Source organism: Seriola aureovittata, chromosome 11 (assembly GCF_021018895.1).
Source record: "Seriola aureovittata isolate HTS-2021-v1 ecotype China chromosome 11, ASM2101889v1, whole genome shotgun sequence".
NCBI classification, from domain to species: domain Eukaryota; kingdom Metazoa; phylum Chordata; class Actinopteri; order Carangiformes; family Carangidae; genus Seriola; species Seriola aureovittata.
The window spans coordinates 10,680,694-10,705,284 of record NC_079374.1 but is presented as its reverse complement, the minus strand read 5'-3'; the positions used below and the strand labels follow the sequence as shown (position 1 = coordinate 10,705,284).

The following is a 24,591-nucleotide window of genomic DNA, read 5'->3' as shown; positions in this document are numbered from 1 at the left end:
TTCAGCAGTGTTTTCTTTATTCAAAAAGTATTTAAGCAGTGCAATTAAAATCTGCAGAGCAAATTCAAGGTACAGTACTTACACACAGCACAATATCAACAACAGACAAACACACACATACAAAGTGAACCTGAGTTGCAGTGTACTGAGTATGAAGACTGTAGGGAAATAAAACAACTGTGGAGTCCTGCTTAGTTTACAAAAGTCCAGTCTGAACTTGGCAAATAATTATAAAAAAAACAACACACATCTTGGCACCGGTGTAAAGTGAATCCAGTCACTGGACTCATCAAACTCAACAAATAAAACTGATCCACATGCCACATACACAACATCTGTACACACACGTGCAGAAATACACAGGTCATGCACTTGAGTAAAAACAGACACATGCTGCTTCATGCACGCTCCTTTTTCCGTCCACTAACGTTGTTTTTCAGTGCAGTTATTTCAGTGAGATGAGTAAGACTTCATGAGGCTGATGGTAGAACACTTATCCCCTCCTGCGTAGCCACAGGACGGCTTAAAGTGAACGGACTAGCAGTGCTGTGCGGCTGGAGGCTGGGAAACCTTGTCACACTATGAGAGAGTCCCTGCTCAGTGCGGTGCTCTGTCGAGGGAAACACCGAGAGCCACACATTAGAGACTTCGCGTTCATGCTCATGCAGGGTTAGTCCTGATGCCTGAGGTATCCAAGCTTTACTACAATTCACAGAAACCATGCAGCTCAAGCCTTGTTAGTATTGCCTGTGATACTGATTCCATATATGTCGTTTTGGAGCCAGACAGTAAGCAGTTGTAACACGGTTAGGTTGCAAGCATGAACAGATTCAAATGTTTAGTCATTTCAGTCGCTCTCTTTCATTCATTTCTGATTTATACAAAAGTGTTACAGCTACTTATATAAAATCATGTAGAAACTAAGTTATAATGAGTCAGTGTTAAGACCATAAATCTTGCATGTAATTGCACAAGAGAGTAGGGAATCAGATTATGTGCATAATACTGTAAAACATTTAACAACATGTAAGTACGAGGCTGTCGCTGTTCTGTTTTATTCTTACTGTCAACAAATCCCATGAAAAGATCAACACTAATAATGTTTCTCTGTACTTTCTTGACTTCCCTCACCTCTCTTCAGTGCTGAGCAATAACTGTTGATTCCTACTGAACATGTAACTCTGGAAAAAGGGTTTTTTGGGAAGCCTTTGCCTTTATCTGATAAATACGATGAGCTGAGAAGAAAGGATGACATGCAACAAAAGGATTCTGCAGTTACACGGTCAGTCTCCACATTTTATACTGAAGAAGCCTCTTGGATCAGAGGTGAGACGTGAAACCGAGTCCAGTTGCCCTCAACTCAGCTTTCTCGGATTGCACGACATCTCATAGTTTTATTTTTAAAAAGCTTACTGATATCCTTAAAGGGCTGAGGACTAGTGTTTTAGCACACATCACTCAAACAGGAGTAAATTGTACATTTGTTGGGGACTATTTTTAGCCATGGATTAATACATATTTGGTGGGCAAGTGCAGTTTTCCTCAACCCCCGGGCTGTGGACCATTACCAGGCCTCAGAGTGTTTGCTACCAGTCTGCGATGAAACAACGTGATTCAACAGCTGAATTATAGTATCTATTCTCTGTTTTTGGGAAACCCCTCTAGTTTTATCTTCCTGTACTGATGTACTGTTGTAAAGAACAGTTATGCTTATGGCAACTGTGCGTCTCACTGATGTATTATTAATAGTTTATAGACAATAATGGAGAGCAACAGGCCGCATCAGTCTTTGGATACTTTTGTTTTTTCATGGCATTTGTTGACAATATGAGAAATGTAGAATATCACCAGCCTTACCCTGTAAATATTTACAGGATTTAGAGGCTCCTTTCCTGAAGAGCTGAAGAGGAAGGAAGTCCTTTGTTCCTGCTACAAGTAACTCACCAGGTTTCGGCTCCTGTCTCTCTCCTCTCTTCCCCCCTGCAGTGTATGGGACATTCCCTGGTGGGGGCGGGTGTAAGAGAAAGGCCTCGTGGCTGGTTCAGTGGTCCTGTATCTCTCAGATCTGGGAGGTTCTGCAGTGTGGTACCGGTCTGCGGTCGGGTCAGCCCTGCGGTACCGCTCCGCCTCCCACTCAGAGTACGGAGGCAAAGGGTCCTCCTCTTCTGGACGGTTGCTAGGCGACCGGCTGTAGTAACTATTGCTGCCCTTTCCTCTGGAGCTGCCTTTGGAGGGAGTGTCACTGTCCTCGTCCATCCTCCCAGCACCTCTGTCCCCTCCCTGCCCCCTCGCCTTGCTCTCCAGCACATTGTTGAGGAAGGCGTCATCGTATCCTCTGCTTTGGGGCGGCCGAGAGGGGCGGTCACTGTCCCATGTGTCCCTTCTCTTTTGTGGTAAAGGTGAGGGGCTGCGGCGCCCCCAGTCATCATCTTCATCTCTGTAGAAACGCCTGGGAGGGCTATAATCCCGACCATAGAACCGGTCTGGAGGCTCAGCCCGTCGAACGCGGGAGCCGTAAGAGCGGGCAAATTCCTCCAGCTCGTCCAGGGAGCCGGTGCGCCTCTTCTGCTCAGCGTCTTTCTCTTCAGGTGCTCTGAGCGAGGGTTCCACCTACAGCAAGGAAGAGCACACAACTCAGCACAGAGTGACATTCAAACAAAACAATTTAGATTTGCATAGTGTTCAAATGAGAGGTTGCATGTGTCACAAGTTCAAAGATCCCATTTATGGGCACTTGAACTTCTTGGAAAATTGAAACCTCTAGGAAAACTGTGCATCATTAGTGGTGATGTCATGATAATTGAAGTTAGAAATGTTGTAATAGTCCTCCAGTTCCTGGCCTGAACCAATTAACAATAACATTTCATGGGGCCTTTACTCTCTTAACACATGAACAAATGCACATGATAAATAACACCAGGAACATAAAATGAAACTCTACCTTCTGTCTAGTTCATCGTCTGAGAGGTGTCCCCTGTCCCGTCTGGGCCTCCGACTCTGTGTAGGTGGAGCCGCTCTCACCACCGACTGGTCATCTAGATCTGCGATGGGCGGGAGCGCCTTCATCTGGACCGTCTGATAGGTGTGTCTGAAGTCTGTAGTCCCTCCATCATGCAGAGAGCTCAGCTCTGACAGGCTACTGGCTGTTGCAACAGACACATCACTGAAATCACATTTGCTATTTTTATGGTAAAAATACATTTCACAATTTTCAGGGATGTTGTGAAATGTTGTAGTCAAACATTTCAGAATAAGATGTGGTCGGCTAGAAGTACTGAGTGAACGTGTCTGGGATAAAAGCATGGTACATACTGACTTTATAATAATAATCATGAACTGATTACAACTGACTGCAAATTACTGAGAGCAGACGCATCTCGTGCCACCTCCAACTACTGTCACAACCCAACTGAAAGGATATATCTATTCTTTAGTCCTCTTTTTTTCAACAAATTCATTAACAACATAGTTAATGACCAATAAGTTCAGATACATCTTACTCCTTTGTGCCACAGAGCTCCAAAAACCTCCAAAACTATTAACAACATTCATTTGTTTACAATTCATTTCATTACAATAAACATGGGAACTATAGTTTTATTTTGAGTCAGTCCCACCATCCTGCTGCACTAATACTCACCAAATATGTATTGATTTGCCAATGAAAATAGTTCCCAGCAAATGCACTATTTTCGTCTGTCTTAGTAATGTTTGCTGCAAACTACAGTACCCAGAAGTAGTAGTAGAAAGTTACTGACACATTACAACAGAGTGGGACCCTACATGCAACTCTTTTCAGTTAGATGTTATGAAATGAATGTAAGGGTTACATGAAGAGCAGCACTAGTTATTTTACACAAACCATGCACATAAAAGAGAAACATTTGGACAAACACACATACAAACACACACACACACACACACACACACACACACACACACACACACACACACTGGCACACTGACACACTGCCTAATCTGTGCAGGCTTACGTTTGAGTGCAGCCATCTTGGCAGAGGGAAGCTGAGCCAGCTCTTTCTCTATGTAGTACAGAACTTTCATTGAGTCCTTGTCTGGACTGGCTTTCAGTCGATAACCACTCTGCACTGTGGGCACACACACAAACACACACACCCGAACACACACACTATACTTCAGTGTGTGATGCACGTTCTTATAAGGCAAAAACTAACAACCAAAATCAAACAGGTTAAGATTTGATTTAAACAACAAACATGCATGTTTGCCGGCAGACGGCTTCTGTTCAGATTAGAGACAGACTTGAGGATGAGGGATGACCAATGAAATGAGGGTTAGTCAAGTCAGTGTTGCTGAAAACAGGCTGTTACAGAGCTCTCGCATATCTTTGCACCATATCAGCTACATTGATGACGCTCACCTCCAGCCAGGTTATTCTCCACTGAGGGTATAGAGGTGATTTTTGGGTCCACAAGGGATGATGGGGCAAGAGGGACCACAGTAGGGACACCAGGGATGTAGTAGGGATAAACAGGAACCTGGGGCGGTTGTCTACTCTTTGCCAGCTTCCCTGCCTCATACACTGTGCAGGAGAACAACGAGACAGTAAACCTTCCGTGCAGAGCGATTGAGGTGAAGTTGATCCTGAGAATGCACACAAAGTAAAGACGGTCATGTTTTTAAGTAAGTGGTGTAGTTGTTTCTGTTACTCACGGTGTCGTGGGCAGCAGCAGGTGTCAGGACAGCAGCAGCAGCGGACGTAGCAACAGCAGGAGTGGGGACAACACTGGCACCAGCAGATCCCCAACAACAACAGGAACAAGATGCTGCCCAGGACTACAGATCCCACAAACGCCCACTCTGGAATAGACACACACACACACACACACACACACACACACGCACGCACACATGCACACACACACAAAAAAAGAACAAATACTCTGTTTCAGTTCCCCTCACAAAAGTTCAAAATAAGACGTACAGATGAAGCAACAATTTCTGCTCGACAACCTCCAAAGTCATACAGAAGCTTTAAACTGTTTTTAAATTATGTCACAGTGTGCTGACACACCCTGGAGTACACTGTTACATCACTTCTGCAAGGCAACAAGTTAAACCGCTGGAGGTCAGCAAAAAGTTAAGTTGCTCTTCAAAGGATAATAACTTTGGGTTGTATTTTCATGGTTGTCATTCCTACTGATGTCAAAATGTGGTGACATCAATAAAAATAAGTCAGATGGGGCAAAAAAAAAAAGTCATACAGGCTTTAACAAATGTTAGGGTAAGTTAAACTTAATGTGGACGAGAAAATGAAGATTTAAAAAAAAAAAAAGATTTCCAAACTGTCCTTTGTAAACATCCATCAAAGTTTAAACAGCAGCTTCTCGGGGCAACTGAACTTGCCTCACATGTGTGTGCACCATTTTATTGTGTGAAATGAGGGATGATTCGTTGCAGCATCTGAAAATTTAAACTCCTCCGGTGCTTTGTTTTAACTTGAATGTTTGCAGATCTCAGAAGTTTCTCTGGTGGGTATAATATCACCATAACTAGAACCAAGCTTGAAATGCTGGCCAACACTACACCCAAGCTGTCGTTCATTACAATCTTCTTTTAAAACCAGTTTCTGTTTCTTTCCAAATCAGTATCCAACAACCACAGAACACTAAAATAGGACAGATCAGGGGATCTTGAGGGAACTCTAAGTGACTCTTATCCATCTTCACATCTCTTTAACATCCAGACTCTAACAACACACTTCCTCAGGGCGTGCCGAAAAGCAAAATCAACTCAAGGACCCTCAGTAAGGACCACATCCTCTGTGGAAATCAAATCATGACCAGAGGTAAAAGATAAGTCGAATAAGTCTGCTTTACGTTGCTTCGTAACCAGCTGTCTGTGTATATATTCAGGTGGGGTTAGATCTTGTGACTGGCAATGCTTCGTCAGTCTGACTGTAACAAACGTTGGATAAAAGTTCAGTGTTGTGACGGGCTCATGATTACACAGTTGTTAGTCAAAGAGAGTTTTGATTGGTCAGTGAGAATTAAACATTAGGCGGCATTAGGGAAGCTAGAAGATGACAGGCAGTGAGACAAAAGTGCAGGTGAGGTGCCGTACCTGGCATAATCTCCACATCAAACTCAGGTAGGATATCGTCCCGCTCACCTGTCCTGCCTGCAGAGAGAGGGAGAGCACAGGTGAAGGCCGGCAGAGGAAGCAGGAAGCAAGAATCAAAGGGTAGCAGAGTGGATGATTAACGGTCATGCAGTAATTGAAGAACTGAAGGGACTAACTTTTTACACAATCGACAAACACAACGTAACAAAGCATTAACGTATATTAAATGTACTTGCCCACATAAATGAGGTTGATATTTGTGGTTTTTTTCATCTAGCGCCACCATAAGGTCAAAATTTCAGACTGGCCAGAATACTTTGGTTTAAATATCTGACATTCCCATCAGCCTCAGCTGTACTCGTGTTTAGCATGAATTTGTAAATGTTAGCATGCTAACAGGCTACACTAAAATGGTCCACATGTTAAATACTATACCTGCTAAACTTTAGTGTCTTAGCATTGTCACTGTGAGGATGTTAGCATGGTGATGTTAGCATTTTACTCAAACCAACGCCGTACCTTGGACCAGCACAGAGCAGCTAGCATGGCTGTAAACTCACTGATATGTTTTGGTGTCCAGACTTTGTGCAACTAAAATATGATGTCATAAAGTTTCCTAAAACTTCTAACCTATGAACATAAACATAAGTAATGTAAGTCAGAGTTCAGAGTTCAAAGGTCAGACTTATCTTACTTTAAATCTGGTTTTAGCAGAAGGCCTGCTGTGCTATATTTCTGTGAGAAGGTGCACACCAAACATACGCCTCTCTGTAAACAGCACACCAATGAATGAATGCACAAGCCGCTATACATGTAACATGCACACCATGGCACACACACACACACACACACACACACACACACACACACACACACACACACACACACACACACACACACACACACACATCAAGAGGTGCCAACAAAAGCAGCGTGTGAGGACAAAGTGGGGGTTTGGGAAACTGGGGCACATAACGATTCTAGGGCAACAATTTACCATGGGAGCTCATCAAAAAAGGTCACACAAGTTGTACCGTTGTGAAACAATGTCTCGTTTGTCCTACATATACAAGACAAAGAGGTCAAAATGAGAAAACCAAAAAAAATTCAAGGTAGTTAGAATAAAAAGAAGAAAAATACAAAAAAAGCAAAGGGACTGCAACAGGTGTGCTGAGACTGAAACAACACTGCAGGTGTTCATGTCTCTGGTGTGTGTTTATCATGAGGTGGCAAAAGACCATAATTAGAGTCCAGTCACTGTCTGATCTGTCTGACTACAGGCAGAGACTTAACACTCGGTGGCAGTCAGGCTTTCAGAGTGTGCTGAGTATGCTGTTTCTACGGAGGGGGAAAACAACACAGCATACCCTTCCCTGATAAAATAAGTACTCTTACTATACACTGGCCTGGCACACTCATCTAAATACCATGAAGCTCAGTAACACTGAGTAACCTGAGAGAGCTGAGGAGCTATGCAGCCCTGAGAGGGAGGGAGGCAGTGAAAGATGCAAGGAGAGCATGCAAGGTCGAGGAATGAGTAATGGAGGAGTGCGGGTGAAGATTTTGCAAGGAAAAAGGGGCGAACAAAAATTGTGAAAAATAAATCCTAAAGAAAAATGAAACCAGAGATTAGGGAGATGTTGAGAGAAGAAACAGCACAAGTTGGTGCTGAAACACTTTGAAATGCCAATCTTGCGCTGGAGTGGTTTTACACACTTTGTAATTCCAACTTTGTAGCTGCAACGTGGCAATGCTAAAAAAAAATGAATTCTAGTACCAAAAACAGTGTAGTCAGTGTAGTTATTCTTAACCCCCCCCCCCCCCCCCCCCCCCTTCTCTCCTGTGAGCTTGTTATAATCAGATTAGCGCACAGCCAAGGAAGCCCGTATGAATGAGCAGACTTTGATACTGCGAGCTCATCGTGTCAGTCTTAACTTAAAGGAAGAAAACCGTTTTGGGTAACTTTCAGATCACACTGTTGTTAGAGTTCAGCCTGGTTCTGCCCCTTCTGTACTCCCCTCTCTCTCTCTCTCTCTCTCTCTCTTCATGTGTGCACCAGCAGCAACCCTTAACATGCTCCTGTCTCCTCTGAAAAAGCACGTTGCCATGGTAACAGCTTAAGGAGTGGCTTTGGCAACAATGGTCTCCATAATTTCTCTCCCAGTGAGTGGACGTGCTACTTCAAGGTTTCATTAACAGTAGATGGTGAATCTCTGATCTTCAGAGAGACAAGAGCTTTTAATCAGCAACAAACACAAACTACAATGAGCGAATGTAACACACCCAAACAAAAACTGCTATATATTGTATAGTATGATCCCATATAGTCTTCAGAGCTGCACAGCCCTGACAATAACAGTGTCCAACTAACTTAAGATGTACCTAAAGTACAGTCCAGCCAAGTCCACGTCAGGCCTCTAAAGTGGACAAACAATAGCGTCTGTCATGGAGGATCAGGACCATGTAAAGAGGCAAGCACCATTTGGCCGTCTCCATGGAAGTTGTTGTACGGACACTTTGGAATGCAGGAGACAAAAAGACATTTCTAAAACCTTTACCAACCTATAGAAAGACAGCTCACTGAGCTTAATATGCGAACAAACAAACGTATAAACAAAGACAACTGTAGCCAGCCGATCGTGATCAGGTTCAGAGTGAGTCTGAGTCATGTCATTCCTTTACTAGAGAAATGAAGCGCAGGCATACCTAGCACAAGTAACTCCAGCTGGCCTTCGTTCACCCCCTCCAGGTCGTTAGCAATAATGACTTTACAGAAGTACACTCCACTGTCGCCCCACTGCAGCTCCCCGATCCTCAGGTCCGCTTCTGCACAGAGACAAGAAACAAGGTCACACATACTGCGAGAGTTGAGAGGGTCAGATGGCAGGTGAGTGTTTAATCGCTGCAGTTGTGAATTCAAAATGATCCTCTATAGAGCATTGCTTCTATTTAATGAGATTTTGAGCAGAGTCAGAGAGCAAATACTATAAAATCTATCTATCTCTATTACTCATTCTATTTCTTTAGTGGTTCTATCAGGAGATAGCTCTTGTACGGTGCTCAGCAGTAAGTTTGTAGTGACCTGATCTTTGTCTTTCCTTTGAAATGTCATTTTGTGACATATTTACCTTGATATCATTTTCAAGTCTGTATACGCTTAAGCACAGTAAATGACTCCTCTTTGAAGTTCTTATCGCATCAGGTTGTGGGTGCACAGCACACTGACACACGTGTATTAATGTATGAATACAAGATATACCTGCAATTTGACACCAAGTAAAACATACTGTATTTATATCATTATTATGTATTATGTATTAATCTGTTGATTGTCTTTTAGATTAATCAATCGCTAGGTCTCTAAGAATATGAAAAATGCCCATAATGATTTCCTAAAGCCCAAGACAGACTTCCTCAAACTGCTTGTTTTGTCCGAACAACAGTCCACAACACAAATGTATTCAATTCACAATAATATAAAAGACAGAACAGCAGATCCTCACATTAGCAAACCTGGAACCAGAAAACACATGCCATTTTTCTTGAATAAATTACTTAATTCAGCTCTCAAAAGACCAATTAATTAATCAACTAATTGCTTCAGCACTAATGTGATTAAACTTCATAAAACCAAGATGAAACTAAATACAGAATGTTTCCATGTAAATAATAAGAAAAACCTTACATATAGAACTAAGTGATGACAAACAATTCATTTATTGCGTCAGTATTAACGGTGCTGAATGACGACAGGAGAGCATTGTTGAATGTGGTTTGTTCCATTAATACATTTAGATAGAAAACAAGTGTTTTGTCTTGATAAGGCTTGAGGTTTAAAAGGAGTCCATGGATGAATGGGAGTGAGAGCAGGAGGTGGTGATGGCATGAGCGTGTGATGCCTGCTCTATTGTAAGACAAAGACAAAAGAAGTTTATTTAGAGAACAGGAAACACAAAGCACACTCAGCTGTGATTCCTGCTCTGGGATGAGTGTAAGGGTGCGGTGTTCAAACAGCTGCAGCAACTCTTTCTCATTAGGTCGTATCTTTCTCATAGAGGATAAGAATGATCACATTACTGTTTATGATGGAGATGTCTCTGCCTTTGTAGTGCTCAGCCAGCGTCATGGAGGCTCCCTGCGCCGAGGCCACAACACGGACTGTGCGGCTGCTGTCGGAGCACTCCAGGTGGGACGTGGCTCCCATCTCGGAGGTCTGGATGGCCAGTGTCTCCGGCAGGGTGAAGGACTCTCGAGTGCGGTCTCGGCAGTAGGACTTGTACCACCACTGCACCACCGGTGTCTGGGTGGAGGCCGTTTGGTACTGACATGGGAGGACCACGGACTGGAAGAGCATCGCAAACCGCTGCTTCTCCCGCACTATGACATGGACACCATCGCACACACACACTGACACAGACAAAGCAAACAGGGACAGAATGGCGATTAGTGCATCAGCTGAAAGTGTTGAAATTTCACTCTCAGACAAACAGACACGAATATGAGCCTTTAGTCTGACACCTGAACATGGGATGTGACTCTTCAGAGCAGCTAACGCCATGCACAGCGTTGGATTGGCATCTAGAAAAACCACATTCACTGCCTTAGTTTGGTAAGTATAAGAAGCTAAAACTAATGCAGTCCAATTCAACTGTCCTGCAATAAACCCTACATTCATAAAGGTCCACACATAAGGTCCAACTTTTGTTTAAAGCGTTTACATTTCTCAATACTCACATACTGTGAGGCCCATGGGTACAGTTTCTGGTGGCCATACTTCTGTCCATACTGGCAGCAAGTGATCCCTTCCTAACTGTGATGCTGGTGCAAGTGATGCACGTCATTCTGTGCAAAAACAACTCCTAGAGTTCAGTTGAAGCTAATATGAGGTTCAGCAGCCTGAGTTACACTAATCAAGCCGGTATCTTCCAAAGTTACAGACTTGTTAGAAGTTTCCGCTCTGTGTTGTGTTTTCTTGCAGCAATGTGATGGAGGAATAGTAACATCAACAGCAAATTTGCTGCTCAAAAGACTGTAACTGACACCTACCTGGTTTGTCTGACTGCTGAGGATCCATATTAGCTCTGGGTGAACTTGAGAAAGCATTTATGCACAGAGTGAGGCTGGTGAATTTGACCCCTTGCATCAGGAAGGCGTCTCGTATTGGCCTGTGAGTGTTGTTTTAAGATTGACTTGAAAAATGTGGCTGCAGTTTTTGGTGCTGCTGAATTCTACTGTGTTATTCTGCAAGGTGGGAACCGAGCACCGACAAAAACAGTTTAAAGACCGGAAAAAGGAAGCACGATTGACATCTTGATTACTGCAAAAACAGCTGTGTCTCTCGTTTGTCCGCATAGATCATCCATGATGACTCTGCACCTGGGAGATACAGTCATTTGTGTCATATCAAAGCAGGAGAAAAGACAGGAACAGAGATTAGGTGTGTGGGGGGCTCCTTTATTTCTCGGTACCAGGGTCAGGAAGGTTAAATTCCAGTGTGTGTGGGGGGCTGGGAGGCCTGTGGAGAGGCAGGGGGTTGTCATCACAGAGGGAGGGGATGGAGCGTGGTTGCTTTCTGCTAGTCATATTAGCTCTAGGTGGGGCAGGAACTCACTCTAAACATTCCCCCAGAAGACAGGAAATCAAAACAAAAGCAAGTCCACCAGCCTGCCTCTCCACTGGACCAGAGCGAGGAGCGCACAGCGTGTGTTTATCATGTTTATCTAAAATGGATGCTTTTCCTGGTTTCCCCTGTAGAATGAGAGCAGGCCGCCACAGTACAGCAGCTAACTATTATTTCCTGTATCAGTTCCTTTTGGACGACTATTTTGATAATCGAGTCATGGTTTCAAGCAAAAATGCCAAACATGACCTATTTCTGCCTTTCTCTGTTTTTTATGATTTTAAAGGGAATATCTTTGGGTTCTGAACAATTGGTCAGACAAACCAAGTAACTTGGAGCTGTCGCCTTTGGTGTCCGGAGTATTGTGATGGACATTTTTCACTATTTTCTGACATCTTATACTTCAAATGATTAGCAGATAAATAGATTATGAATTTAATATTAAGTTGCATTATTTCTTTTGATTGGAGTAGGTGTTTAGTCTATGAAATACTGTTTCTCAGAGTCCAAGTTGACGTCTTCAGATATCATTTTGTTCGGCTGAAGCTGCTCAGTTAACAATATTGATGTACAACTGACAAAAAACAGTAAATGCTCACAAGTGAAAAGCTGGAACCTGGGAATCGTCGACATTTTTGCTGGAAAAATTACTGCAACTAATAATCACTTACTGATTGTTTCTCTGCCTGTCGACTAATGGATTAATTGATGTATTGTTTCAACTCCAGCGCCCACAATGCATCATCATGACAAACTGAGCCCAGTCAGATGAGCATCATTTGGTTAGATTTATCTGATGCAATTTAACTACACAAGTGCAGAACAAACAGTGATGATGGTGATTAAGCCAAATGATTTTACAGGATAAGAGGAGGGGTGACCGAGCTCTAAATTCCTCCCACGAAAGAGCACTGGTCGTCCCTTTGTTTCTTCCTTTTCATGGACCAGTCCATTGTTAGGGCCCCCCTCCTCCTCCTGTCCCACTTGAGGAGCTGAGAGAGGGGGGAGGAGGTCACAGACTCCTAACCAATGGGAGTATCTGGCCTCGTCCAGCTGGTTGCGAACAGACCAATTATCAGCTAGAGATTTAAACCAAACCGTTGCAGCATGAATGCCGTCAGTTTGAGGTGAGAGGAAGTCCGGAGAAACAAACACAGAAACTGCTGGATGCATCACCTTTAACTCCCTGTTAACTATCGTTTACGTGAACTTCACATCAGGTGTGAGTCACTGTAGGTTAATGAACAGGTTGCAGAGTCAGCACACTGTCTCCTCCTCCACCTATGTGCAGACTAAAGGCCTCATTTCGAGATGAGATTACTTTTTAAACCAGTGTGCGGTCACAAATGTATTCCAGGTCAAAGCTCTGCGGCTGCATGTTTCCTGAACACGATCAGACTTTTCCTCTCCAAAGCTGTCACATTTCCTGCCTTTTCTGCGACAAGCATTCCTTCACATTGACTCACTGGGCCAACAAAAAACACTGATAAGAGTGAATACAGTCTTCATGCTTGATGAAGAATTACACTGCAATGTTACAGCAAACAGGAGTACATTACTTCCACACGTACCATCACAAGTATATTTTCAGCCCTCTTGAGAACTGATGTGAACTTAGTGACACCTTCTTGTATAAATTTGCGGCAACTTGTGTAAATGATTGCACCTGGGAATAAAGCTGCACCTAACTATTACTTTCATTTTCAATTAATCTGAAAATTCAAGTCTACAAATTGCCATAAGATTTGAAAAATGCCCAAAGTGATGTGTTCAAATACCTGAATGTATACAGCCAATAGTTTAAAGGTGAAACATATGCACTCTACTATCATAAACGACAAAGAAAATCATCATATCTTCATATAGATTGGGAACAGGGAATAATTAAAACGATTAATCGATTATCAAAATAGATTAATTTCCTGTTGATTGACTAAGCAGTTACAGGACTAATCACTGCTGCTTTACATGGGTGTACCTATAAAGTAAAAGCCCTAATATTGACCATTGTACTTCACAATGTACAATTCTGCTGTGATTGAGTAAACCAGAGTAGTTTCCTGTACAGACAGGCCAGTAACAGCACAAATGATTGGTCCATAGAAAATATTATTATCATATCTGAGGAGATACTGAAGCATATACTATTAAGTACAGTCAGCACAATATTGATCACCACACACTATCCCAGGATTACCAGGGTTGCACCATAAAGCCCCTAATGTGTTATTAATTCGTTAAAACGGGACAAACTGTTTCTATAATAAATATAACCCATCTCGCTTAATTGACCCAATTAAACAAGCACACTAAGTTTTAATTTAACTGAAACGTTTGAAGCCTTTTACATACAGGCTATGGTTTGAAGCCACGGTGAAGCAATAAGTTTACATTGGATCAACCTGTTGCGCTGTTGTCGTAAAGATTGCACGTTTTATAGAGGAAAATTAGACTTACATGATGTTCCCAGGAAAACAGCCAGCTGGTAAAAGTTCATTATAAAGTCCGTTTTTATAGTAAAGTACAGTTTATCCGCATGTTGGTCATCTCGTTGTCCGCTAACTGCGCCTGCTGCAAACAGGACTCAGACTACGACTAACGGGACTGTACCACTTCACACAGAGGTGAGTCCAGCACGAACACAACCCCGCTCCCGAGAGCTCACAGCTTCCGGTGCCACTGTCTGGGAAACGCACGAGCAGAGGTAGGAGAGTTGTTGTTTTAATTTAAGATAGTTTATCAGCTGGAAGCTAATTTTCAGGTTTTCTGAAGCAGGTGTAGCAGCAGCGCTAACCGGGCAGATAGAGAGGTCTGTTCGGTGTGTGTGTGCAGCTGGGAGGGGGCAGACATTGTTGATATAACCAGGACAGTCTTCGTTGTGAGTTTTGAGGAATTTTACTTCAAAAAAACAAAAACAAAAAACGGCAACATTTTTTTAAACCAATTTTCTTTATTGAACTCGATTTGACTTTGATTCATATGAAAAATGCAGTGCTTACATTCAATATCATTTATCACACAAAAACATAGAAATAGAAAAAGCTAAAATCTTTCAAGTAAACTTAATTTCAGTATAAACTGCCACAAAAACACACAAAAGCACAAATGTCATAGTTTGGCTGTACAAAGAGGTTTACCACACACATTAGAAATAAAATTAAAACATTCATTACTTCGATTCAAAAACTAAGAACTCTTAAAATAAAAGATAATGTACACAGTTTACATGATGGAGTGACTAGAATTTTCATAAATAAAATTACTGCAGTAGTCAGGTTCCCTAAATGTGACAACTTACATTTTGTGAGATTTGGGCAGGTTTTCGTGGATATACACACAAACACAATTCATGCTAAAAATTATTTAAAATTGTATTTTCTGTGCTTACGAGTAAATAAGATGTCTGCTTTATTTATTTGAATTACAAATGTGTTGTATATGTTGTCAGGTCAGGTTATAACATGGCTAACTACAACCCAGTCTGATTAATGCTCCCAGTCAACAATAGAGACTATGGGTGATGTGCCTATTTAGTAAAAGACTCAAAGCAATTATCCTCTTATATTAGGACACCAATACATTATATGACCAATTATGTTTACTATTTTAAGTATAATATTGTTTTATTCAGGTCACACTGTGATTGGTGTTCAGGGTCAAAAGTTGTCAAGTTAATTTGGTTTGACCATGTTTACCTGTTTACCTTACCTGATAAATTCAGTATTAACCGTCAGTATAGCAAGAGTCATGTCAGATCTTCCACTTCTTCCCAACCATGTCATACCATGAATGATACTGTGTACTTTATCCAGAATTTTCACAGTAAAAGTCTTGCAGCCTTCCTTTATAGGGAGGCTTTTAATGTGAAAAAACATGAAAGTGTTGAGTTTTGTGGACGGTAGCTGGCATTGAAGAGGAGTAGGGTAACGAAAAAACAGCTGGGGTTGTTTAAAACAATTAATTAAAACATGAATGCTTTAAAGCAGGGTAAGAGCAGCAGAGCAGTGACTACAACATGACTGTTGTTGTAGTAAATTAGTGCAGTCGAAATACTCATCATGCTAAATATACCAGGTGAACCCCCTCAGTGTTGTTTTACCTGGCCTTTAATTGTTTGTGTTGGACGAAACGCCCATTATTATTTTATTACCGGCTTTTACATGAGAATTTATGGCATTTTCCTGAATTGCTCTTTAATATGTGATGAGGCACGCCTTTTTATGCGTCATAAAAAGAAACAAAAAGATTTCAAAAGAGCATTCAGTAACAAATTATTCATATCAATTTCTGTATTGATCGTCCTTGTAAACGACACGGTCACGACTTCCATCGTAAAGGTCGCGTTGATCGTCAGGGCGATCGCGACTGCGACCGTTGCGATCGCGTTGATCGTCAAGGCGATCACGACTTCCACCGTATCGATCGCGTTGATCGTCGAGGCGATCACGACTTCCACCGTATCGATCGCGTTGATCGTCGAGGCGATCACGACTTCCACCGTATCGATCGCGTTGATCGTCGAGGCGATCACGACTTCCACCGTATCGATCGCGTTGATCGTCGAGGCGATCGCGACTGCGACCGTTGCGATCACTGGCACCATAACGATCACGCTGATCGTCAAGGCGATCACGACTGCCACCATAACGATCGCGTTGATCATCGAGCCTGTCACGACTTCCACTGTAATAGTTACGTTTATCATCAAGGCGATCACGACTGCCACCATAACGATCACGCTGATCGTCAAGGCGATCACGACTACCACGATAGTCGTCATCCTGGTCGTCCTGGTTACGTTGGGAGTCAGTATAACTGCCCTTGACATCAATCGTTTCTTTACCACTATGACTGTATTGATCATCATCCAACTTGTGTCTATCTGGTCCTGCGATGTAATTGTTTTGAGGAACAGCGCCTTTGTCTTCATACAGCTTGTCTTTCTTTGTCTCGCTGTGTGACATGTCATCCCAGTACTCCTCTCCAGCTTCCGACTCATCTTTTTCAAAAAACTGCACAGGGGCACTAACAGACAAACAGGGATACTAATAATCAATACACTAACAAAACCAATTGTTGGTGGTGATTCACAGTGGCAGAAACATAGAGTACATACCCTTCAGCGTACTTGTTCTTTTTGCCCTTTTTCCGGCAGCAACAGAAGATGAGAATCCCCAGAAGCACGAGACCTGCGACGACTCCTCCGATTACAACCGCAATAGACGCCTCTCCTACGCTACCTGGAGAGAAAGGAGGAAAGACATGGGGCTTTCTCAACATACTTAGTCCAGGGGTAAGCTCTCCATTCTGCCTCCATTTACAGCTTCATTAGCTATTCTAAACTTTCAAATTTGTGTCTGAAATATTTGAGGCTAGTCCTCTACAAATCAGGCTTCTATGCAACTATTTTTCATTAGTATAGTATGTTTTGTATTGTGATATTGTTTGTCTTTTGGAACTGTATGCTTCACTTTTACCATTACAAGACAAAAGACTTTAAGGACAACCGATGTGACCAATGTAATGTTATCTAGGGTAATGATTTTGTCGGGGTGTCAGCTTCTCCAAATCAGTACAGAGCTGCTAAGATTACACTGAACTCTGACATAGTAGCATCCAGAGCTGGCTTTCATTCAGAGGGTAAATACTATTCAGTGGATGTTCTAGACCAGGTGGGACCCAGACGGCGTTCTACCCTGATGTATAACCTATAAATTACTTTGAATTTCTAAATTTTGACGGAGCGACATGACTATATGGTTGCTAATCTAGGGCTGGACAGTTGTTGATCGTTAGCATTCATTTGGAGTTGTGTTACTGGTCACCTGGTGAAAGTAAGTCCAATATTCACTCTCCATTTAACTCTGTTTTGGTCTCCACCAGCTCCCAGGGGGGAAATATCTTGCATTTTAGTGGCTAAATGCTCCACAGTGTTTACCAGCTTCTTTCAGGCCCTTGCCATTTGGTGCTAAGAGTGTAGTGTACTGTAGAGCTTTTGTGATGAAAATAACTACGTGCTGGAATAGACGAGGCACAAAAACTAAAAGAGGATAAGAGGCTCATAGAAGCTGAGTACAACAGCAGAATTAAGTGGAAGTTATCTGTGGATTCACTGGTGACAGGTGAGCAGGTAAATCATGTTGTAACACTCACCAGGCAACACGGCTAAGGTGAGGTTGTAACTGGCAGAACCGATTCGATTTGTTGATGTGCAAATGTAGAACCCTGACATCTCTCTTGAAATATTGTAGAGAGATAGAACTCCGTCCTCTGCAACATAATAAGAAGAATTAGGCTAAACAATCCTGAGTCAGTCATTCTTTACATTAACACCGATGAACAAGCCAACTCTTCAGCAGGCCGCCAAAAAATGTGTGCTTCCAAGTAACACGTAGATGATTTAAATGCATACTTTCAGATGACCTAGGTAGAAAGTCTCTGGGAACATTTGTAACACTGTAGCTCGTCCATTTATAGGTGGGTTTTGGGGATCCCTCCTCAGACATGCAGGTGAGGCTGATGTTGTGCCCGTACTCTGCTTTTCCCTGGATGCTGCAGATCGGCACAGAGGGAGCCACTGGAAGAAAACAAAGAATACAGTGTAAAAAGATTCAGTCACTTTATTACTGTACTGATTTAACATCATCATGGAGACAACGTATGAATACAGTTATGCACAGCAGACAGATAAATAAAGTACAGTGTTTAATTCTCACCCAGGACCAAAAGGGAAGTGATGGCAGCTGTTGTTCCCTTATCATCATTGGGGATTAAGACACCGCACTGGTATCGACGGCTGTCCTGCATGATCACCTTGGTCAAATGGAGTGTGCTCACATGGTTGATATTGTCAATCTCCGCAGAGACTCTGCCTTCATAACCAGGTCCAATGTTAATCACATTATTCGGATAGACGCTGGCCACGGGTTTCTATAACACAACATATTGTACAAAGATATCGGCTCAGTATAGTATAATAATATGATATCATAACAATGCTAGCTCAATATTCAACAGTATATATAAGCTATATGAATAGAACTGACTGTAGGTAGGGTTATATCTGCATTGAGCTGAAATGAATAGTCAATTAATCGATTTGTCAATTGAACTTTAATTCAGTTGTTTTTCAAGCACCCCCCCGACCTGTTTTATCTGTTTTATGTGATGGTAAACTGATTATCTTTATATTTTGGACAAAATGAGCGATTTCATGGATTGATTTTAGAATTAACACAAATTGAAACACTCATGAAAAATGAAAATCTGGCTTAACAACCCCAAATAAGCTAAAATTGCTAATGAATATAAAGTTAAGTCAAATAGTCTTGAGTAGTACTAGATAATCCAATACATACTCTAAACAAGTCAGATTAGATTTTAAATCTAAATATAAGATTATCTCCTTCGTTGCTTAGAGAAAGAGTTGAATTTGTAGTGCAAAGCAGAGGTCATCTTTCTTTTTTTGTGATGGAAACTATTATTCACTACATTGGATCATTGTCCATTTCAGGAAGTGTCTATTGTCCATTTCAGGAAGTGGCAATGTCACAGTTATGTAGACAAAATTATGTAGACACACTAAAAATCACTGGGTTAAATCAGTGCTGATCAATACAGCACCGACTTTATCCAGTACCAATGAGTTTTTTTGTGTCAGTGTTATCTTTTATATTACTTTTGGGTTACTGGGTCAAAATAACGGCTTGTTTTAGGTGGTTTTTTACCCATAGCTAAAGTTAAGCTATGTTAACCTGCATTGTGGCAGCAATGTTGGTCCACATTGGAAACATTTTTAACCAAGTAATTTTTAGTGTGTAACATTTTCTGTGGTGAATGTTAATGAGAATGTAATTGAGAAGTCGAAGATTGGAAGGTCTACAATAATATAAGTATAAAATGGATATGATACTGATAGCATGTTTATTAAAAAGGATACCTGTTGGGGACTTGATGAATAAGTGAATAAGTTTAGACTACCTCTTGCACATAATTCACTATTGCACATATCAGATGGCACCAAGACAGAGAGGACATTCAAATAATAATTCAACTCACAGGCAGGTCTTTTCATGTGATATTCACTGTCTGGCCATCAGTCAGGTCTCTCACTTCACGCCCACAAGTTTTACTTTCTGTTACACATTTATTAGCTCCCACCTTAAGCTAAGATAACCCTGAAGACTGTGGGTAGGACTCAACATGACAAGTGAACTGAGCTTCATCTGTAAAATCAGTGGAGCTCCCCTGTGGTAGCTTACCACAATAATACTATACTTAGAAAATGTTACCATCACACATTTTGCAGGCAGAACCTCTCACCATTGGCTCATTAGGATTGTCAGCGAAAACTTCCCATGTGAGGACGGCTGGGATGGCGTCTGGTTGGGCTGGGATGAAGGAACAGGTCAACGTAATATCGCCTCCTCTTGCGACTTCATATTCTTTCTGTGGAATTGAAACCTCTAAGCTCCTGCAGCAGGGCAGTACTGAAACAAAAACAAACACATAACAACAGATATCTAGTTTATTTGGTGTTTTTACAAAACAAAATGTATGTATTTGTATAACATGTAAATTGGGGACAGAGAAAAATTGATATGATTTAATCTGATCAATTCAAACAAGACTATGTTTGTGGTTTAGATGAATACATATATAAATGGTTTTCTCCACAGGCCTCTGAGTAAAACACAACCCTGCTTCCGGGTGAGTAGCAAACCATTGGATTAATGATTAACACAGGTGATAATCCCAGAAAGGTGTGGTAATGGTTCATAGAAAAGAGAAAGAATACAAGCATGAAGCCTACCTGTGAGGATCAGAAACAGCTTTCGCCATCCAAACTGCCTCTTTGTCGCCATTGCTGAAAGAGGATAAAAACATCCAGCTGTTAAAAACATCGAAATTGATGCTCTCAGTCCAAGAGTGAGAGCCCGCCTAACCTTCACGGTGAACTCCCAGGTACGGAGAAGTTGACTCTTCCAGGTAATAAGTCATCAGCTATAGGTCACATGTCACCAGAGGGCCAATCATTGATCTGCTATTCCCTTGATTACCCCTGCCTGTTAGAGAGGAACATGATAAAGAGGGGGATTTAGAAGAAAAGGGCTTCAATGTTCAATTTAATACACACAGACAGACTAACATACTGTTCAGTGATCCCTGTTTTATTATTCATTAATGAGCAGTAGCTTATATAAATATTTAATACATGTTTAAAAACACACTAGATATAGATATACTGTAGCTGTAAGCAGATATAAGTGTTTATTAATATATCTGTCAACAAATATATCTCCTCTTGTGGACACCCATAAATGGAGGGTGCCGTATAAACAGATAATAAATGACAATATAGTGAAATACAGTTGTAATAATACAAAATATATCTTCATAATGGAAGTTTTAAATGCTGACAAATACTGTGCAATAATAAGCACTTAAAAGCCGCTGCTTACAACCATATTATAATGGAGTTATTTTGATTAACTTTTGCAGACGTTTACATTTATTTTTGCATGATGTCCTTTCATCAGGACAAATTCAGACAATTTAACAATGTATTAATCTGACAGGAACCCAGACTACAAGAAAAAATGTACTATAAAGGTGCCTATAAGAATGTACTGTAATCTTTAGTCATAAACACTCAAAATATTATATAGAACAGTTCAAGTTTTGAAAATATATTGTCTGATTTGTAAACATACAGCAGAAGAAGTACAGAATCAAACCATGTAAAGTGATTTTATCCTTCAGTGTTTTTGTGCCTTTACCATTTAAAGTCGATGTATCATGTGCCTTTGGAAATGACTGGAAATATAAATTGAAAATATATTAAATAAAGTTATGTTGCCATAAGTCAGACATGATCACGTTACATCCACTGATAAATAGAGGGTTAGCGTGTTACTGATTTGTTGAATTTGGTCATTACAGCTGTTCATTAAGTGTCAAACTAATGTCAACAACAATACTGTATATAAAAACATGGATTTTGACCTATAAATTGTGTTTCATCAGCTGCTGTTGTGCTCAGTTTGACCTGCAGGCTGCAGTATTGCACTGACAGCAACACTGGATGTGTTCAACACAAAATGATTATCACTGTTCTCCAAGTAAAGTAAAACACACCCAATATAAAAAGCTTATAAATGTAACTGAAGAGAATGAATGACGAGAGTGACCTTTGATTCTGTTGCTTTAACTTGTCGTATGTTACAGAGAGTTTAAAGGCAGAAGGTGTGAACTGAAGCTGATGGATTGGTGTTAAAATGTGACGCTCATGAAAGTCTCCTCTAAGACTTGCTGTGTACCAGGAAAGATGTGGCCTTGACTCTTGACAGTGATGCAGCCTTGCGTGGGCCAACAAGTCAGCTGTCTTGAAGGATTCAGGCTTAGCTTTATGTTAAGCCTATGAAAGACTGAATACCTCACTTTAACCATTTGTTGAGAGAGAAAATCAAGATCCTGCTTCTCCACATGAGGGAAAAGGGACATACTGTACTACCCACTCAATAAACTGAAAACATAAACCCAAAGGTGTTTTCATTGTAAGCTTCCACACTGATAATGTTGTACTTTTTAAACAGTGGTGGAAGAAGTGTTTGCATATTCTTAGGTAAAAGTACCAACACAATAATCTAAAAAGTCCTGTGTTCAACCTCCTACTTGCAAGCAAAAGTAGAAAAGTATTATCAACAAAATATACTGTATTGTACTAAAAGTACTCACTCTGTAGAAAATGACTCTGTGACTGACTCTGTTATTTCATACTGTAGTTTGTACAGTTTGATAGGTTGGTTTAGTGGCTCCCCACCTTGGGGGGGTTGACCCCCTCTAAAGGGTTTCATGGTAAATCTGATAGGTCGTGAAATGATTAATGTGAAAGGAAAAAAATTCTAATACACATATATACAGTGTACTCATTCATTGAAAACTTTTCTCTATATTGATAATTTGACCTCTTTGGGAAGTTTAGAGGGGAATTTTTTCCTTGGTGGACCTATTGTAAAAAATCATTGACATCTGAAATGTGACAAAATGCAACAAATACACACAGTTAGACACAATGGACATGTATTTTTGGAAGAGGTCGCAAGATTAGGAACTACTGGTTAAGAATTTCTTGTATTTTATAAATGTTTTAATCTTAATCTGAAAAACAGCTACTAACTAGCTGCGCATTAAAAAGTACAATATTTCCCTCTGAACTGTACCCTGGAGTAGGAGTGAAAATGGGATAAATGGAAGAACAAGGACCTCAGAAACAGTAGTACAGGACTTCAGTAACTGCATTCAGTTCCTTTTAAAATCCAGTTTTTAAATCCTTCTTTGATTCAATAAACACAAAGTAAAACAATGAGATGAATCCAAGAAGAGATGAAATGTAAATATAAACTATAGATGCTTGAAGATGTTTTCATTTCAGCTCTCATCCGAGAGGCTTCCTCAGAACCAAGTGCATTGAATTCATCATGAAAATTTTCAACATAATCAAATTATCCTGATCATAAATTTGTTTTGTGTAGTCCTTAAACATAGAGCAAGTAAAGGACATGTTTGTCCTTGTATTTTGGGTGATTTCTGTCATTGGCTGTTAATAAATACAAGTGCTACTGTGACCATTCAAATGGTCATTTAAAGGACAATGCCAGTGAATTTACAAGTTCACAAGCTGAAATATTAAATCTTGTTTAATTTACAGTTGAACAGCTTCAGATATTTTTTTGTATTTTTTTCTACAGTTCCAGGTTCCTCTTGCTTCCACTCAGTTCTGTATGGTATGACTTTGTGAAGCTGTGCATGGCCAGATTAACCTGGTGAGGGGCCCCAGGGCAAATATTAGCTGCTGAGCCCCTATTAACCCCTCTGTCGCCGCCCTCTTCGCAGTGTGTATGGTATGGCAACTTCATTATATGCCCAGACACCCAGAATTCAACCAGTATTCCTTTTTGCTTTTGTTTGCAATTGTGAATATGTACTACCATGTAGATGCAATATAAACTAAAATAATAAGGGCATTCAAACTAAATGTTGACACAAGACTTCAGCACATGACAGGGTTACATGATTTGGTAATAATGCTTCCCCACTCCAGTTGATATTGCGCTTTAGGTCCAAATTCCCTGTCAAATTGGCAGTTAATCAAATTACCAAAATGAGGTGATATGCAGTGAATGTGGGACTGCCCCAGGGCCCCATTAACCGGTTGGTAATCAAGCCTTGGAGCTGTGAAATCAACCATATTAAAGACAGAGTCTGCATTAGTTTTTGTCAGTGTGTCACCGACAGTAGTAGTGCAGCTAAAGTGCACATTGATTTTAAAATATTGTATTGCATTGCCTTGTTATAATGCTTTAACAAATCTGCATTGACAAAAATGAATGCGGAATTGATGTTGACTGCGATGTGCACACAACTTAACATTTTAACCCCCTATTAAGCGATTATAACCAGTATATAAACAGTAAATGTTTTAATACACCATCTGTAAGCAGATATAAGGACATATATTTTTATTATTACATTTAAAGTTTTAGTTATTATTGTAGTTACCTGTTTTATGAAGCGTCCATAGCTAATTTCTAAACAGTTAATGGATGCAAAATAGCTGTAATCACATAAACGGATCCTTACAGCCGTATCTAAAAAGTGTTTTAACTGTTTAAACAGATAGATCATTCAAATGAAGGTCTACAAAACTGTTCAAGCTCCACTTACTAGATTTTTTCTGGACCATTCAGGTTGCAAAAATGATCAGCTAAGGTGTATTTATGATTTGTAACAAAAGGGATAAAACATTCAAAACTGCTGGTACAGTCCTTTGCATGTGCATGTTTGACTTGTTAATCAATCTGCTTACT

General features: G+C 40.8%; 2 protein-coding genes and 1 long non-coding RNA gene across 3 annotated transcripts; 1 reads left to right on the top strand and 2 right to left on the bottom strand.

The window, feature by feature from the left end:
• ildr2 (immunoglobulin-like domain containing receptor 2) lies at positions 1–14,318 on the bottom strand. Its single transcript, XM_056389222.1, is given in 11 exon segments — positions 1–610; positions 1,945–2,558; positions 2,561–2,610; positions 2,942–3,143; positions 3,993–4,106; positions 4,400–4,561; positions 4,693–4,839; positions 6,103–6,159; positions 8,809–8,928; positions 10,180–10,509; positions 14,180–14,318. Coding segments are annotated over 11 exon segments (1,872 nt in total). The 5' UTR covers positions 14,220–14,318; the 3' UTR covers positions 1–574.
• A 37-nt stretch (positions 14,319–14,355) lies between these two features.
• On the top strand, positions 14,356–19,671 carry LOC130177458 (uncharacterized). Its single transcript, XR_008829022.1, has 4 exons — positions 14,356–14,426; positions 16,878–17,015; positions 18,200–18,323; positions 18,443–19,671. It is a non-coding gene; the product is annotated as an uncharacterized LOC130177458 (long non-coding RNA).
• On the bottom strand, positions 14,653–22,254 carry LOC130177457 (cell surface A33 antigen-like). Its single transcript, XM_056389224.1, has 7 exons — positions 20,535–22,254; positions 20,045–20,211; positions 18,439–18,652; positions 18,135–18,299; positions 17,876–17,992; positions 16,839–16,962; positions 14,653–16,747 (listed from the first exon to the last, which is right to left on the bottom strand). Exons 1-7 carry the CDS (start codon positions 20,623–20,625, stop codon positions 16,003–16,005), a joined length of 1,623 nt encoding a protein of 540 aa, XP_056245199.1. The 5' UTR covers positions 20,626–22,254; the 3' UTR covers positions 14,653–16,002.
• Positions 22,255–24,591: the final 2,337 nt, after the last annotated feature.

Bases quoted from the DNA above. Each gene is read 5' to 3' on its own strand.
- LOC130177457 (XM_056389224.1), bottom strand. From the start codon at position 20,625: ATGTTTTTAACAGCTGGATGTTTTTATCCTCTTTCAGCAATGGCGACA. The intron at 20,212-20,534 runs GTAGGCTTCATG...TTTTTGTTTCAG, and splicing joins GCTGTTTCTGATCCTCACAG to TACTGCCCTGCTGCAGGAGC. The intron at 18,653-20,044 runs GTGAGAGGTTCT...GTTGTGTTATAG, and splicing joins ACAATCCTAATGAGCCAATG to AAACCCGTGGCCAGCGTCTA.